General features: G+C 38.2%; 2 protein-coding genes across 3 annotated transcripts in view; one reads left to right on the forward strand and one right to left on the reverse strand.

Annotated features, from left to right (window-relative positions):
- prkar1b (protein kinase, cAMP-dependent, regulatory, type I, beta) overlaps positions 1-10,276 on the reverse strand; it is a 68,729-nt gene extending 58,453 nt beyond the window's left edge. Inside the window, exons 1-2 of one of the 2 annotated variants that reach the window (XM_008416713.2) lie at positions 10,136-10,276; positions 7,341-7,528 (exon numbers count right to left, since the gene is read on the reverse strand). In XM_008416713.2, coding sequence (XP_008414935.1) covers positions 7,341-7,514 — 174 coding nt within the window. In that variant the 5' untranslated portion in view covers positions 7,515-7,528; positions 10,136-10,276. The remainder of the gene's footprint in view (positions 1-7,340; positions 7,529-10,135) is intronic. The other variant, XM_017306354.1, reaches the window with a different exon arrangement.
- An 878-nt stretch (positions 10,277-11,154) lies between these two features.
- The window catches only part of dnaaf5 (dynein axonemal assembly factor 5), a 17,704-nt gene continuing 11,228 nt past the window's right edge, over positions 11,155-17,630 (forward strand). Inside the window, exons 1-6 of the mRNA XM_017306043.1 lie at positions 11,155-11,714; positions 12,806-12,990; positions 13,212-13,336; positions 13,559-13,677; positions 15,801-16,033; positions 16,409-16,633. Of these exons, the coding sequence (XP_017161532.1) occupies positions 11,183-11,714; positions 12,806-12,990; positions 13,212-13,336; positions 13,559-13,677; positions 15,801-16,033; positions 16,409-16,633 (1,419 nt within the window). The 5' untranslated portion in view covers positions 11,155-11,182. The remainder of the gene's footprint in view (positions 11,715-12,805; positions 12,991-13,211; positions 13,337-13,558; positions 13,678-15,800; positions 16,034-16,408; positions 16,634-17,630) is intronic.

Here is a 17,630-nt window from a genome sequence, read left to right on the forward strand (position 1 = left end):
CACACACACACACACACACACACACACACAATCACATGCAGGTAATGAAGCATGCAGGGGCTGATCCACCGGCGGAGCTAACAGTCTACTCATCACTCTGTTCCACACCATTACAGCACCACAATGGGCCGAATTTTCACTGCTGCGTTGGCTCTGACAGCGCTGGTGATGTTCGTTCTCTTCGGTCTTTCAGTTCACAACAAACTTGTCTCCCTGCGCAGTGTACGCATATTGAATCTCAAAAATTAKTTTTCAAATGACCTATATCTAAAATGTGCTGACAGGCRTAAGTGGACTTAATAGAAGTAAAACAACAAAACGGCTCAATAAGAGCTGATTTCCCTCCACTGCACAGGTCTGCTGAGAAAACAATACAAATTACTTTTTGAAAAAAAAACAAATGAGTCTGAAGAATCCCAGGAGAAATTACTGCTGGTTTTGAACATTGTTTACCTTTTTTGGCTGCCATTTTCTTTCTATAATCAGTTTGGCACAATTCTTCTCTCTCTCTCACGCAAAGCAGGAACTAACAGAAGAAAAATGGCAGGAGGCAACGGACAGATGAGAAAAGACAAAGAAGGACCACCGTGGAGACAGAAGCCGAGGGGTCCTGTATAACTTTAGGGGCCTTCAGGTGAGCCATGGAAGAGGATGTTTGGCTTCGGGTCACTGCGTGGAACCAGGGGTAATTTCACAAACTACTCTGCTCAAAGTGCAGTGGTGAGCGTGGATACATCATTGCTTCACTGAGAACTATAACTTAAAAAGTCCTTTTGGGTAAAATACTGTTTATGATCTTAACCTGACCTCACAAGTTTACATCAGTGGCACTGAAACCATCTGAAACTGTATTCCCAACCGTCGCACGGTTTCATATTTCGCTACATTACAGTCCTCATACTTCAGCGTATTTTATTATGGTTTTATGGGATGAACCAACACAAAGTGTGGCATAATCCWGGAGTGGAAGAAAAATATCACATTGTTTTTGTTTATTTTGTGCATTTGTATTTAGCACCTTTTCACTCTCACACACCTAAATAAAATTCAGCACCACTATTTAGCTGTTTGGATTTTCTGCCTTACAAATACACACCTAGTTTGAGTCCATCTATGTATAATGCAGCGTAAATGCAGCTGTCCTGTGAAGTCTTCAAAGRTTTGTTGGAGAACATTGATGAAAAAACTGCATCACAAAGACCAAGGGACCAACTTTAAATTTCTTGAGGAAAAAACGCAGCAAAAAGTTGCTCTGGTCCAAAAGATTTATAAAATAAACTATGTGTTACGTTATTGTTCTTCTACTTCAGAAGCTTATAGCAGTTTGCAATGGTATATCACATCAAAACCCTAAAGAATATATTAGAATTTGTGGTGGTTCCTTGATAAAATTCAAGTGTTTTTTTTTGTTTGTTTGTTTGTTTAAAAAAAAAAAATAATACAGCAGCAAAAATAGATAGTTGATACAAAACTTTCAAGAATCTCCAGATCAGCTGCCTTGAAAGGGACAGGTTGATTTGTTATGATAGGTTCTTGGCGACGGCAGAATGGCTGCCAGCCCAAGGCATCTTCTCATTATACAGAAAAARTGACGGCAGCAGCTGATTGACTGACACGAGGGAATCCATCTAATGCAATCTCAAAAGCAGTCTTAATGCAGCAGAGTTGCCACTCGACATGATGCATCATGCAGAAAAATTACTTTTCTGCTCCCTTTTCTTCAGCTCACTTGGCAAAATTTCACTTCTGTTTACTTGAATCTGATTGTAGTTAATATTTTAGCATAATTTTTGCACACATTAAATAGATAGGTGGCAATTATCATTACATATCAATTAAAAGGCTAAAATATTTTTTCTTTAACATTTATACTGATAAGAAAATATGAACTAATCTCTTTTTGTGTCATTTTCTCTTCCCATAACTTAAAGCGTTGTGTCTTCTTAATGAACATATAATCATAAATTTGTTTCGTGCTTCACTCCCAGCACTATATATTTTAAATTATCAGCAACCACTTTCCTGTCTCTCTGCCTTCAGCATTTATTAAGCACCATAGGACGGTTCCAAGTACCTTCCGAAGATCCTCAGCATCATGGATCCACCACTGAACTTATCCTCAACCGTACTTGGCATGAAGTTTTTCCTACATTATTATCTTTTACATCACACCAGAAACTTTTGGGGTGCTTGTTGCTAAAAAGATTGGTGTAGACRTTTATTTTAATTTTTYYCCCCCCCCAAAATACACAATCCCACTGAAGCAAACTCCACATGTTTACATTTGTGGACAGAAAAGGATTTTACCAGGCATTCCTCACAAACAATTGCTGTGATTATAGAGACTTTGTGACTCCAAGAGGCTGCTTTAACAGTTCCCCAACACTGAACTTTGGTGATTTCTTCACATCACTCTCACTGTGTGAATTATGGGTCTTTCCCCTGTGTAGCTGCCAGGGACTAAAAGAAGCAGGCTTTTGTTTCAGTTCGTATTTATATCCGAGACGCAAAAAGTCGTGGGTTCCTCATTATGAGTTCCTGGAAATGTCAATAACGTTAAAAAATTGAAGCACAAATGTAAAAAAAAAAAACATGCTTTGACTATATTTATTGTCAAGGGTTTGTGTAAGGAATATTAGAAAAAAAACAATCATTTCTCAACATAACATTTTTTCCCAAACCGAATACCGAATGGATTCAAACTGAAGGTTGTCAATTTCCTCATTTTGTGTGAGATTCTGAATTTATTTTAAGGCTTTTTACACATGTTTTAAAATGTGAGTGCCAATAAATGCAGTTTTCTCKGTATTCCATAGCTTTCAAAGACCTCGTCTTATCAGAAAGATACTAAGTGTTCTTCATAATAAATCTTAATAATGATGTAAATYGATATTTCTTATRCACAACCCCAAACACCACTAAGATCCCAGAAGGAAACTATAAAACCTGCAGACGCCAAATGCCAGAGAACATCTGTAATGCAAGCTGCTCAATGGGCGACACATTCACAAACACCATTATAGTTTCAGCAGACGCAAGCTGTTGCAATTACTATTGTGCAACATACATTTARCCATCCAATGCAGATGGTGAGATAAATTATCTATGCACAGATGAAACTTCTGCTAATCACTAATGTAGCTCTTTAAAACTAATCCTGTCAGACAAGAATTCCGTTATGACAAAAAACAAATATTGCTTTGTGTTTTTAGGCTAAACTGATTATGTCAAAAAATTAGGGGCTTGCTTCTCCGCAGTCAGAGCCAGACAGAACACACTGAGCTGATAGACACGATGAGACCAGAACACCCATCTGAAGCCTCTATTGTACGCACAAAAGCATCATTACCATGCATAAATGGGCAGAAAGAAAGGAACCGAGATGCCTGTCATTTACACATTTACTCTGCAGGCGTGCTAATGTACGAACGCAAAGGTTAAAAACAAAGTACCTACTGTGATGATTGCAATCAAGACAGAAACAGAAGAAAAACGAAGACGGAGAAAGAAAAAAAAATTATGTATATCAGWAAAATACGCATGAAGGAGAAGGTTTCTGAGAGTGGACAATGGAGAGACCAAAACGAATAAGGCTGCATGCGCTGTATGAATCTTTTCAGRAGGAAAATGAGGTTGGGTTTGACAAAAGAACAGAAAGATTACACCCAGGCAATCTAATTCGCACACAGAGAACCCTGACCAGATTAGGGAATAAACTTTGTGAATACAGGGTGGATCTACMGTCTATCTATCCTCTCCTGTTGCCTAGGTTACYGCCTGTAGTGGGCRAGGAGTGCTGAMAGAGGTGGCCCTGAGAGAGGGAAGAATCACGCAATCATGAAAGGGAAAAAGTAAAACAGAAAGATGTTCAAAAAATGTTTCTCATGCTGTATTTTGAAGCTGAAAGAAGCAGCTTCCTGAGGTAAAAATCCAATAAAGTCCAACACCAAGAATTCTTACAAAAGTTGAAAATTTAGCATTTTCTCAAATCCCCCAATGTTTGCGCAAGTAATCGAAAAAGATGAATCATAAAGATTATGATCTTGAAATAAAATGCTGGTTATAAATCAGAGCTGTAGGAAAAAAAAAAAACATTAAGCCTCTTAAAAAAAACTGGGACACCACGAAAGCGTGCATGGCCTGTTTCAGCTCCGCCAGTGATTGGCCTCACAATATTAGCCCAGATTTGGAYTGGTTGACCGCAATCAGGTTGGGCTTCTGTTGACCGTACAAGGCTAGAAAAAGAGCAGTTYTTATTCCAACTACTTGTACAGTTCAATTAATTCAAACAGCACAACTGTAAGCACTCTGTTTTGTATTTAAACTAAAAAGAGAGTGCTGCGATCTTRCACGAAGAGTTACAGGCATCACTTGCAACTTACTGTTAAAAGTCCTGTTGTGATAATATGGATTCATGGCAGGACTGCAKGGTGGCGCAGTTGGTACAACTGTTCCTTTACTACAAGAAGGCTCTGCGTTTGAATTCTGCCCTGGAGATTTTCTGAGTTTGCATGTTCTCCCTGTGCATATGTGGGTTTCCTCCCACAGAGCAAAAACACATGCGACTCTCGTGTTAATTGGCTTCTCTAAATTGCCCTTAGCTGTGAGTGTGTGCGTCGTCGCTAACRCAGGAATCAAAGTTTCTAAGTTAGAAACAGTAGTCTAAATAAYACAATAACATGAAAAATTCAGGTTCRTAACAATTATTGTGCACCAAAACAAAAATCCTTTTGCACACACTGATATTGTGATGGCKATATATCTGCTGGCGATATATCCGCAATATATTGCAAAACACAGGCTTTTTGTTGCCATTGACAAGGTTCTGGTATATTTCTGCGTGGATATTTGATCGCTATTTTTCCTAGAATAGGTAGAGTTCAACTGGTTGATTTTTTTTAGCACTGACCCATCTTTCAAATACATAATCCGAATTACCATTAATGTGAAACTGACAAGTAAACATCTCATTCAAAGTGTATATGCCACCTATCCTCATAGCTTCCATCATTATCTCTTTAAAAGGGGTGGCCACATGTACAAAACAAGTTTATTAATGTGCTTTCCAGTATTTTCCTAAATCATARAGAATATTAATTACTAATTTTGTCCAGTTTACAACTGTCATCACACTGACAATATCAAATCTGCAAAGACCTGCAAACATGCAGCATTTGTCAGACTAATATGTGTGTGTATATATATATATAGTCATTCATTCACACTCTAAYAACATAATTTTCCAGTTAAATGAAGATTTACTGTTTTAGATGTTCAGATCTGCTCTAGATGATTATCACAATTATAATGACAGAAAATAAAGAAATTTATCAAAAATATTTAACAATAATGCATCCTGTTTTTCTAACACCTTGCAACCTGACTTATAAGTACATATTAATGTTTATATGTTATTGAGATTGTAGCGGTGAAGCATGAATTGCACTAAAATGGATTACTTGAGATTTTTATATGATGATCTCTACCACAGTCATTAGTATTCATGCTGCCTCTCTGCTGATGCAGCATCGCAGTCCCAAATAACAACAGCACAAGCAGTTGTTWACACCACAGTACCCGTTTTGACGTTGACTATTGTGACCGTTCTGAATGCATTTTGAACACGAAGCTGCAGACCATGAAAATGAGAAGAACAAGTCTGCTATAATTATTTTTTGTGAAATCAGCCCCCAAACAAAGAGATACGGGGGGTGGGAGGGTAAGTGGAGAACGACAAAGAGATAAAAATGCAATTGTTGCTAAAGTCTGGTGACTCACATGATACCATGCGCACACATCCCTGCAGTAAGGATGAGGAGTGGTACCACCTAGACCCACCCTACAGATGATGCAGTCGTGAACTTTAGCCCTTCTTGCATCTGATTTTTCTAAATCACTTCCCTTGCTATCAGTTATGCTACAGCTACATCTGTGTATGTCGACCTAAAAATTTTGAAGTATGCAATCTAAGATGCACATTTCAAAGTAAATAACCTAATGTTTGAGAGAGAAAGCTCTGATTTTCTATCTGTTGTATTAGAATGTAAAATKATTMATTAATTCTAATTTTGAGAACCGTTTCATCTTAACCGATGAATATTTTATTCATATTAGGATGAGAGGCGATGTCACACTGGGTGTGTTTGAGAGAATAGGCGGTGTGACAACACTGAAGTAAAACAGGATTTCACTGTTTTAAAACAGACACAATTTATATCTCCCTCCTCATTTAAATTAATTGGCGGTCTGAWKGAACAGCTGCTATGTCTCTCACATTTCCAAGAAGCTTCCTCTATTGGTCTTAGATATAATGAGTCAATTCTCAACACATCTCTTTTCAAGGCACTATTTAGTATATTATGAAAGCAACTGGTAAAATGTTTTCGGTGTAAGAAAACCAAGCCAACTTCATCAAGTCTGACTTTGCAGCAATCCCCCTTTCCTAAACAAGAATATAACAATCACCTTTGTGCTTCTAACTACTTAATTTTCCATCAGTTAGTTCATTTTTAACATAGTTGACTTGGAGCTTGCTTCATTCAGTAACAACTTCCAAACTCAAGAGACTCCAGTTGATACCTAATGGTGCATTCACTGATCAGAAAAAGGATTGGGGTTTTGATCTTCTGTAAGCCAGGAGCTAAGGGTCGCTAAGCGAAGCAAGCTGTTCCCCTCTTGGTTCCAAACACCAGCAAATCATCTAAAAAGATCCTGGTACTCAAAGACACTGAGAAGTCCCATTACCTGTCAGCAACAGAAAATGTACCACAGGGGTCACCACCTCTTCACATACTTTGTGATTTTTTTTTTTTTTTTTTTTTTTTAGCTGAACCCAAAAAGCTCTCTCCTCTCTGTAGGCTGTTAGCTTTTAATTAACGTGTCATCTCCATTGTTTCTCTGCTCTGATGTAGACGGGCTTACAGAGAGAAAGACACAAACAGTCCGCTGTCCGAGTCTGCGAGCAGGACACTGGCCTTTTATGGGAATCTCTCTCGCATCCACTAATGGGTTYTACTATTGTAGCAGAGGAAATAAAGGCTCTTTCATAATATTTCTTTTTATGTTTTGCTTTGRGTTTTTCTCCATCCTCTCTTCTGCTACTGTGAAACTGAAAATCTCCTGACAAGCCACTGGAAACCCTCTGCTGCAATGGAGTAATCCAACAAACAAAAACTGCAGAATAAATTATTGACGTACATTAATCGTTGCGAGCATGCATAGCAAATAAAATGTGTCTAAACCTTTTCCAAGCTCAGCCTAAAACACATCAAATTCCCACATTGCAAAGAAGAATCTTAAACTAGAGACTTTTTTTTTCTTTTTTTTCCGTTTTCACTAACCTTCTCCAGCTTTTCAAAATGCTCCCGCAGGAACTTCATAGGACGCTCGGGCTTGGCAATGCAAAGGTTCACGATGCACTCTTTGAGGATCTGCTGGATGTTGTGCTTCTGCACAAAGATTTCACACCCCTTCAAACTCTCGTCTTCTTCCAGAGCTGAGGAGGAGGTAGCCATCTTATCTTTTATCTCTGTGGTGGTGAGATATAAACAGGGTGGACCATGAGAGGAGGGGAGGCAAAGCAGACCAGAGAGGAGACAGGAACGCTGTAGCCAGCTTGGGGAAAGCAGGAAATACTGACGGAAGGGGGCAAAAATGGAGAACTCAGAAAGCACAAAAGGAGGAGAACAAAAGAAAAAAAAACAGAATAGCAGGAATTGATGTATAAAATTAATTGCAATAATTATGTTGAAAATAAAAATTGTTGGCATCCTCCTGAATGGGATTACGTCATCATCAGCAAGAGAGGCAGCACTGAATGTAATTAAAGAACCTGATACGTGTTTTGAGTCTGTTGAACTTTCCGATTTATCAGAAATATTAGCTTCTTCCAAACATGCAACTTGCATGTTGGACCCCGTCCCAGCTGAAATAGTGTTCCTTTGATTACYGTTCCCATTTTAGCTATGATTCATCCATCGTTAGTAAACCAATGTACACCACAGGCTTTTGGGGGTAGCTATCGTTAATCCTTGATTTTAGTTTCTAGCTCTCATATTTTCATTCAATCAGTCTTACTTATTGTGAGACTGATTGGCATGAGCATAATTTAACTTAGCCTAATACTGAGTCCTAGAAGTGGCGTGTAATTTGAACTGCAGAATAACCATTTTTAGCACATTTCAAATACAGGATGTTCTTCAAGATTKTGTGCTTTAGGGCTCAATTAATAGTAAACAACATCTGTAGATTGATCWGCATTTACTAATGTATGCCTTGGCAGATGATGGCTTTTAAGGATCTGGGTTGTTTTAGCATGATAATGCCAAGCTACAATTGCCAAAACATTACAGCAGAATGTCTGTTTCTATCTGTAACTCAATGAAAAAGATTTAAAGCCCTKTCTACTGAAAAGCATTTGTTTTTAGAAAAAGAGTAGGAGTCATACAGCATTAGCAGGTTACTTAAATCACGGTTTTAAAAAGTTATGGTTGCTATTTTACATCACATCATTTCCTCAGCTAAAAGTAGGAAGGCACAATATATCGGCATTAGCATTGCTATTAGCCCATGTTGCTAATTTTATAACGTATTGGCATCAGTCCTATAAGCATAACTGAGCCAAYAACATTCTGTCCTGTTACCATTCGTGGACGTGATTCAGGATAAAATGGGGGTTGGCCCTAACTGTTCAGGCAGATGTCAGTGTTAGTGATGCTTTGCAGGGTTGTTGGGCGTTTAACTGAAGCGAGAAGCAATTTCAGCAGTGTGGTCATTTTTCAGAGTCAAAAGGGCAGGAATACACCGATATCAAAAATAGATATTGGTYTAAATATTTACATCGGTACATTCCTAGCTTAAAGTCCTTTTAAGCTAGGACTTTAAGCTTTAATGTGTTAAACTACATTTAACACATTAAATGGTTAAATGTAGTTGAATTTCAAAAGTAAAAAAGGCCTCAAAACATACATAGTACGTCCTGCAAATTTATGTTGCATTTTGTTACTTAAAGTCTAAACTAGGACTTTAAGCTAGTCCTAGCTTAGGACTAGCTTTCTAAGGTATCTCACTTTCTAATGAGATWCCTTAGAAAGTGAGCTGGGAATTTCACTCGTCACTTGAGTAACACAAAGCTACACCATCTCCTCCTAATGTTACGCACTGCAAGTCAGCKGGATGAAATATTGCTCCTTATGAAAGATATATAAAATTGGCTGTTTGGGAAAAATACACTATTATTCTGAGTGCAATAACCAATATTATATAAGCAACATATTTCTGTTTCAGTTCACTTAGATTAGTTTCATTGAGTTCTTCTTATGATAATTGTGTTGTAGTTTYCTTTCTTTTGTTTTTACTCCTTGATTGTATTGTGCTTGTTGTATGATCCCAGTTATATTTTATATAAGTATGTAATCTTTTAAGCAGACAATAATGRCATGTGGRATTTTATTATTTAATAAAAATGCTTTTAAAATTATGATCTACAGACTTTAAATTACTTGGGATCGTTTTCTAATTGTTTTTATTTACATTCTTCCCCATTATCCAGCTTTTAATAGTAATATTCCAAAATAGATCTGCATATTTCAATCATAAACACAGTTTTGTTTTCTTCTAAATTTGGGTAATGTTACTTAATTGTATTATGTTAAGATGCAGGACATGTGTAAACAGCTCTGATTGTCAGACTACAAATAGGCTAGATCAAATAACACGCTGAAGCATGGTGTATCTTGACATCTTGACAATCCAGGAAGAGGAGCATAGATTGCATAGATTGCTTCACTTCCTGAAAGGTATATCACGTTAACAGTACGAGTATTATTGCATTATGCATCATCAGATTATGACTTTGGCAATGACATCTATAATATCATTGTTTTTTTTTCCAGAGTGCATGGTGCAGCAGCGTCCATGAGTAGCAAATTAAATGTAAACAGTGTCGCTTGTGAGCACCTGTTCAGCCGCATTCAAAGGGAAGCTAACAGCTAGCTTTACAGTGAGCCCCAAACCACAACGAAGAGGAATTACAGCTACTACCGACATCATAGAAGCGAAACAGCGACCCCRTCCATTTTATAAAAAGCTATTTTATAAGCACGGTTCAGTCGGAGTTGTCGCGTGTGGTCCCTACCGTTTGTTTGTGGAGGATGCTCAGTTAGAAAACACCTCGCTGGGGTTGGCGGGTTGATGATGTACCGCTGTTTAGCTGGGGATGCTGCTGCTGCTGYTGCTGCTCTGCCTCTCTCTCTCCTGTCCGCTCACTCTGCGTCAGTCTCCATGACGTCAATCTGTCATCCCCTCGACCGCAGAGTCTCTCTCGAGGACGGCGGCACCTGGCACGCGGCAACACAATCAGCACAAAGAGGGGGAAACATCACAAAGACTTTAGTTAGATTTGAGCCATTTTAATTTGGTACCTGTGCTCTTAAATATAMAAACAAAGGTCAAATTACTTCAATATTTTTTTACTCAGGTAAAAAGTAGTCACACACAAATGACTAAATTAAGAGTAAAAATGTTTTTGGTAAATTGCTTACTAAAAAGGTSATTGTTTGGTCATAAATTAAATTTTGTGAAAAAATCAGACATACAAAAATTTGTAAAATAATGGATTTTTTTGTTCCATTATTTTAAAGAATGGAACAAAAAATTACTTTATATCACTACAAAATAATTGAGGGAAAAGAGATGACCATTTACAAATTTATTTTATTTATTTATTTTTGTCATATTAAAACCATTACATGTACAGTACTGTTTATTGTATATTCTCTAAATGGTAGGCTACGCAGATAAAAATAACATATAAAAGCAATACTTTTACGAGAATTGAGAGAATATTCTCTAAAGGTCATCTGAAGTTTATAAAATCTAACCACTGAGGGGACATTCCCTGTAATTTCCAATGGTATTGTATGATGCAAATTTAACTGAGAGCTGACGATTAATATGCAATTTTTTCTTCAATTTGCKTATGCGTTACACATTAAATGGTTAAATGTACTTGAATTTCAAAAGTAAAAAAGGCCTCAAAACATACATAGTACGTCCTGCAAATTTATGTTGCATTTTGTTACTCTGTAAACGTCAATAAAGTTTGAGATTTTGAATCTAAAGTTGTCGTAAAGCAAACGTTTGTTTTGTCGCGAAGCAACCGGTTGTCATAGCGATAGTTAAGATGGCAGCGGCTGGAGACCAGCATGCTGCCTCTGAGGTTTTGAGAGGTATCAGCCGGCACTTAAACTGCTTGAACGAGGACAACAAGGCGACACGAAAGAGGGCTCTTGAGTCGATAAGGAAGGAGACTGTGAATAAAGGACTCCCCAGCGGCGTTTTACAGGAAGTATTCTCTTCTCTGCTCAAGCCTCTCCTCAAGTGCCTGTCAGACCCAACGGAGAAATGCAGAGAAACCACCATTGCGATCATAACAGAGTTTATTCGTTGTGTCCCCAAACCGGAGGAAGCATTGCCCTATCTCATGCCCTGTCTGGGTCAGAGATTCGGCGACAAAGAAATCTTGGAGCCGTCGGAAGAGCTTCGGCTGTCGGCTGTGGAGTTGTTGACTCTGTTGGTGGAGGTGTGTGGTCAACATTTAGCGCCTTATCTCAACGAAACGATCAACATTCTGCAGAGAACCATCGTTGACCCGTTTCCGGATGTCAAAAAGGAAAGTTGCAGATGCACTGTTGACTTTGCAAAGTCTGTGCCAGGTTGGTTACCTTGGATTCATACAACACACGCTTACAGTACTCTCTACTGCGCAGCCGCAGTTCCTGTTTTTTTTTTTTTTCTCCATTCTCGGTTAGTCTCAAAGCTGGAGTATTGAGATGATTGGTTATGGTATATATGGTATATAATGGTTGAAGAAGTTGTTTATGCTGTCATGCCTTCTTAAATTTAAAGCTACWAGTCATATTAATCAATCCGATTTATGATTAATCAGTCCGATTAATTTGAATTTTATTTATTAAATTCAAATTAGTTTTTGTTATTTCTTTTGCCGCTTCTGTTGTTTTTAAGCACATTAAATTAATACAAAATTTGCAGTGTTGCTCCTGCAACTGGGACAAAGTTACATTGTTTTTGTCACACTTGCAGAAAAGTCAAATTTGGTTTTTGGAATTGGTTCAGTTGCAAAAAAAATTTAAAAAAACACTGACAATAAAGGCTGGAAGAAAAAGTAGAGTTTTATTTCATTTTCTTAAAGGCACCTTACACTCTTGAAGCTGACTTGCGGGTTGTTTAGAATAAAACTAATTAGTAGTGGTGAAACATTTGAATAATTCAGAAAARTTGTGCTAATGCCTACATAAATGCCTTCTAAACTTTTCATATCAGGCGGCAACTAGTGTTTGCAGGAACTAAATCAAATTGAAAGGGAAGTTTGGAAATGTAAAGAGTAGATCTATGCGTCACAAACCATCTTTACCTTTAACTGGCTGAGGAGTCTGGTCCAACCAATCTACCTCTGGCTTCTTGTTCCTTAACACTTTGGATTAATGCAACTGAAATGTTTTAGACTGTGCCAAAATCTACTTAAAGACACTTTTCCACAAAATTGTTTAGCACTGACAGCTGATTAGCTCTATTCYAGGAACTCTAGTGATTATTACTGACAGAATCATCACTGGGATTTTTTTTATCCTTTTCTATTTTTATCCTGTGCTCTTTGTGTCTTGTGAGATCTTGTGAAATTAGATACATTAAATGATCATTAAATACATTTAAGTTGATACCGACAGAAAGTCCAAATGTCACAATTAAAACGTAAACGCATTGAAATCCTCTTTATTTMTTTTAGAACATTTTCACATGCAAGCTGAGAGTCTGGTAAAGCCTCTCATGCAGACCATAAGTCATCAGCATTCACGGGTCAGAGTTTCGGCCATCGAAGCCACTGGAGCAGTCATACAGCATGGCAGCGGAAAAAACGTGGATGATGTGGTGTCACACCTCGCACAGAGACTATTCGACGACTCACCGCAGGTTTTTCTTTTGTTATTAAGTATATTTTAGAAAGCTTTACCTGTGTGCTTTCTATCGCTTGCTGTTTGCTTGTTACTATGTGGAATATTTAGTTTTTCTACTACTTGTAGAAAAACTRCATTCTTACCTTCCAGCAAAGATTTTCTTATTTTATATATGAAGTAAAACAAGCAAAAAAGTTTTGTTTTTCTACTGCTCCTCATTTTTCTTTTATATTTCAGGTGAGAAAAGCTGTGACTGCAGTTGTTGGTGACTGGCTTTTAAACATGAGAGATCGATATTCATATTTCCACAAACTCATTCCACTCCTGCTGAGCAGCATCAGCGATGAGATCCCAGAAATCAGGTTTGAATTGACAATACAATATCATTTACCAAATATTAGACAGTTGAGAGTGCACATTTAAATGCACCCCTGCAACGCATTTAGCATAGAATTCCATATTTATTTATCAAGCTCAAAAAAATGGGGTTTTAAATATTTCTCCTTTAATAATGGAAATCTCAATGAATCCTATGAGAAAGTGGTTAACTAAGAAATATGGGATGTTTTTACCAAATGTTACAGACTGTTAGCAGCTGATTTGTGGAGACAAGCAGGCCTGCAGTGGGAGAAGGAAAATGAGGATGACATAAAGGACAAAATGGATTTYCTTCTCAGCCCACCTCCTCACTATCCACCTGGAGGTCAGTCACTGTACCAATAACATGTTTACTTTCAACTTCTATGTGTTTCAGTGAAAACAATAATGTGTCACTTGTTTGAAAAAATGCACACAAAAAAAAAAAAAGTTTGTTCTTGCCTCAAAATAACTGTTGTGTTTTCTGTACTAAAAATACCAGCTGTCCCTCTAATCTGCTGCAGACCGTAGGCTATTTTTTTATAGTCACCATAGTTTCTGACTGAACTTATTTTAATCAACTGTCTGTGCACCTTCCAATTGTGAGTTTTTTATATTGGAAAACAACAAATTTCCCCTCAGATTGATGGGAGAACTTAAGTATCAGGGTATTTGTCCCTGAACTGGAGCTACACAACAAAGGGGTTTCTCCCAAAAAKTGGAATATCATTGAAAATGTTATTTCTTTAAATAACTGGGTTTAAAAAGTGAAACAGCATTATCCCAAAGTAGACGTCCTTAATGTGTAAAGCCAATACCAATGTTGCCACTTTAAATTGTAATGTTTTTGATTTCTTTTCTTCTTTAAAAGGTGTAATAAAATCCTAATGTATATAGCTACAGTTTAAAAAATGTTCATCTTGTTTTTTAACTAATACAAACCAATAAGAAAAAAATAATAATTTAAGAGTTTAATCTGATCTTTTTTYATATGTTCACATCTGCACATTGAGGTACTGTAATAGCAGCAACATAAAATAAGCCTTACATTTGTTTTTGTAGCTCCTCTTGGTTATTCCATTTTATGAAAATAGGCTTTCTATGACTGTTCTGTTGTCAGGGCAGGCACTGGCCTGCAAAGATTAATGTTTGCCTCAGGTCACAGAATGAGCCTGAACCTGAACACGGTCACCACGTGTTACCTAAGAGCCAGGGGTGAGTGTACTCAGCGCTGCAATAAAGCTTCTGTCCAAACCTCAGAGCTAGCAAAGCAACATTATGGATGAAAACCAGCTCTGCCTACAGAAGGAAAAGAAAAAAAAGAGGAGGCTTTTCTTTTCCTCCTCCTTTTGTCTTTCACTTTCTTGCCACCATAAATCTGCCGGCTCACCCCATGTGAAGAGGTCACTGTCAGACAGCAAAAGACATCCAGAAATGGTCTTGTTTGGGCTTGTTGTGGTTTGCCTGTCTGATTTATATCCGTCTGCCGTTAGTCTTTGCTTCCTTTCTCATCAGTGTGCCTCTACAAGAGAGAAAGGAAGCGAGGGTTGGCTAAATCAAAATTAGCAATGAAATTCATTCCCACTGTGCTCCATGTTTTACAGTGCTTAAAAMATTTTTTACGACGCTTAAACTTTCTCCACATTTTGCCKTATTATTTACAGAATTTAGTGTGTTCCGTTGGGTTTTTATGTGACAAACCAACACGAAACGGTGCACATTTGTGAATTGGAAGGAATCAGACGCATGCTTATCAATATTGTTGCAATATATGATTTGGTTTATTTTGAGCACTTTTATAGAGCTGGATTTCACAATTACAGCTGCAAGAGTTTTAGGATGTTTCTACCATGTTTACACACAGAGTGACTGAAGTAAGTGTAGATTTTTCTACCTCCAATTGGCCAGAGCTATTGTCCTGCAATTTTAAATGGATCTCTTCTTCAACACACCCAAATCAAAGAAATACCTCATTGCTGGGCCTCTGGAGACCTGAATGAGAATATTATGCTTAATCTAAAAGTCGCCAGACGGTTGTTCTGGAGGACTGGACTCAGGCACCGCTGATTTAAATAATCCCGTAGTTATAAGTTTTACATTAATTGCAAGGTAAAATTCCACCCYGGGTGTTTTACAGAAAGTTTTCACTGACGAATTACAATCTTGAAATTGAAAATGTTTGGAAGAACACAAAGTGTTTGTCATTTTCTAACCACACTTTTTGTTTTCATTTCYATTTCTGACGATCACAAAAACTCAGCGACTATTCAAAAATAGGCCTTAACACAGCCATTCATTAAACTTGACTAAATACAATCACGAGTGATTCATGTCTTTTCGTGTTTGTGATCCAATTGACCAAAGATTGTTCTTTTGATGAAGTATTTTTAGTCCTACAAAGGAGCCTCGTCGTAACCTGAATGTCTATTCCAAGTTTTCAAWTACRATAACATTTTTTTATTCCTTMAGTGGAGCGTCCAGGACTGGGCTGCAGAGAACTGGTGGTTAGAAACCTAAGCAGACTAGTACCAGCTATCGGCCACGATGTGACCGACTGGCTGGTGCCGACCCGGGTCCGGACGTCCCAGCTTCTCTCCGTGCTGCTGCTGCACGCCGAGGACCACACCACGCAGCACCTGCAGCCTCTGCTGGCCTTGCTCTACCGGGCCTGTACTGACACAGAGAGGGACGTGGTGAACAACGTAAGTCCCAGAAAACCTTTGATCAGCTGGAAAGGATGTGCTACATTATTTTGTGTGTGTGTGTGTGTTTTTTTTTAAATTAAATTAATCCGAATTAAGGCAACAGTAAAAGTTTTAGTGAGACGGAGGGATTTGTTGAGTCAACTGTTTAACATTCATTTAAGTTCATTGTTTGTTTTTGTTTTTTTTTGGGGGGTGGGGGGTATTTTAAACTGGGCCAAGCAGGGTTAAAGGACTTAGGATGCACCTGTTTACAATAATGGATTGTCAAGATCTTTGATGTGTGGTAGATTAAAAAAAAGGACTTCCTCCTCTTCTCCTTCCTGATGTCTCCTGTTTTTTTCTGTCTCCTTTCCTGTCTGTTCTCACCGACAGTGCCTGGCAGCTGCTAAGCTGATCGGGACTTTTGTCCCCCCACCTGTCTTCCTGAAGCTGATGCTTGAACATGTGATGACTCCGAGCTCTCCCTCCCACCCCTGGACCCCCCTCATGGTTCTGGCTGCAGTCCTGGGAGGTGGCTCCAAACCGCTTCTAAAACCACATCTCCAGCAGGTCGTAGACACCCTGGTGCAGCCTGAAATCTGCCAGGAATATCAGCAGGTCAGCGGAGGATAACTGGAGTCTGAATAAGAATGTGGTCTACCAGTTTTATTTACCAGACTTTTCATAAGTACTTCAGGCCATCTGAGTCATTTGTGCCCATTAAAAAGCATAGWGGTATCCAGAAGTTTACACAGACTCACAGTCCATATATTTTTAATAGAATTGAGATCAGAACCTTAACATCAGCCTCATTTAATGTGTTTTTGGGATATTTGTCCAACTAGAGCATCAAATGGTTTCAAAGATTGCATTCACACTAGCCCTGTTTAGTCCGCTTTAATCAAACTCTAGTTCATTTGCCTGGCGACCTGTCCAGGGAGTACCCTGYATCTCGCCCGAAATGGTAGAGTTTGGATTGTTTGACAGTGCCGTAAGAAAGTGAACCACATCAACGGAAAATACTCCAGTTGCAGTTTTGGTTCCCAATCAAACCAAGTCTACTGGACTTTCAGATGTGAAAACACCCAAAGTTTCAGCCATCAAACCCAAACTGTCGTTAAAAGACAGAAAACCAATTAGAATGACCAAAAACAATGCAGGATTCTTTGCTTTAGGTGCTATGGATGCACATTCTGCATCCCAATAATCTATTTGACCTGCCTGTTTAGTGGCAGGTCGAAAAATTAAGGAACAAGATGAGTGTTGGGGACATTGTTTGRCATGTAGTTCGGGTTATTTRCAATCACTACTCAGTAATAGTATCACAATTAGATGTTAGGSTTTGTTATGCTGTATTATTGTGCTTTGCAAATAATATATGGAATAAAGATCAAGGACTCCTAATGAGGTCACCAATTTCCTACATCTTTGAAACTTTGACACAGTTGGTGTTCTAACARGACAAAGATCCAAAATACACATCAAACTTGATTTGACTAAACCAKGCTAACCTTAAGCTGCTTGTTTGATCTCAAGCCTTTTAAAAATTTGTGAATTTGTGGACTATGATTAAACTCAGGTTTGTGCCACGGAACCAGGCAGATTTAGTGAGCCC

This window comes from Poecilia reticulata, linkage group LG8 (assembly GCF_000633615.1).
Source record: "Poecilia reticulata strain Guanapo linkage group LG8, Guppy_female_1.0+MT, whole genome shotgun sequence".
Classification (NCBI taxonomy): Eukaryota; Metazoa; Chordata; class Actinopteri; order Cyprinodontiformes; family Poeciliidae; genus Poecilia; species Poecilia reticulata.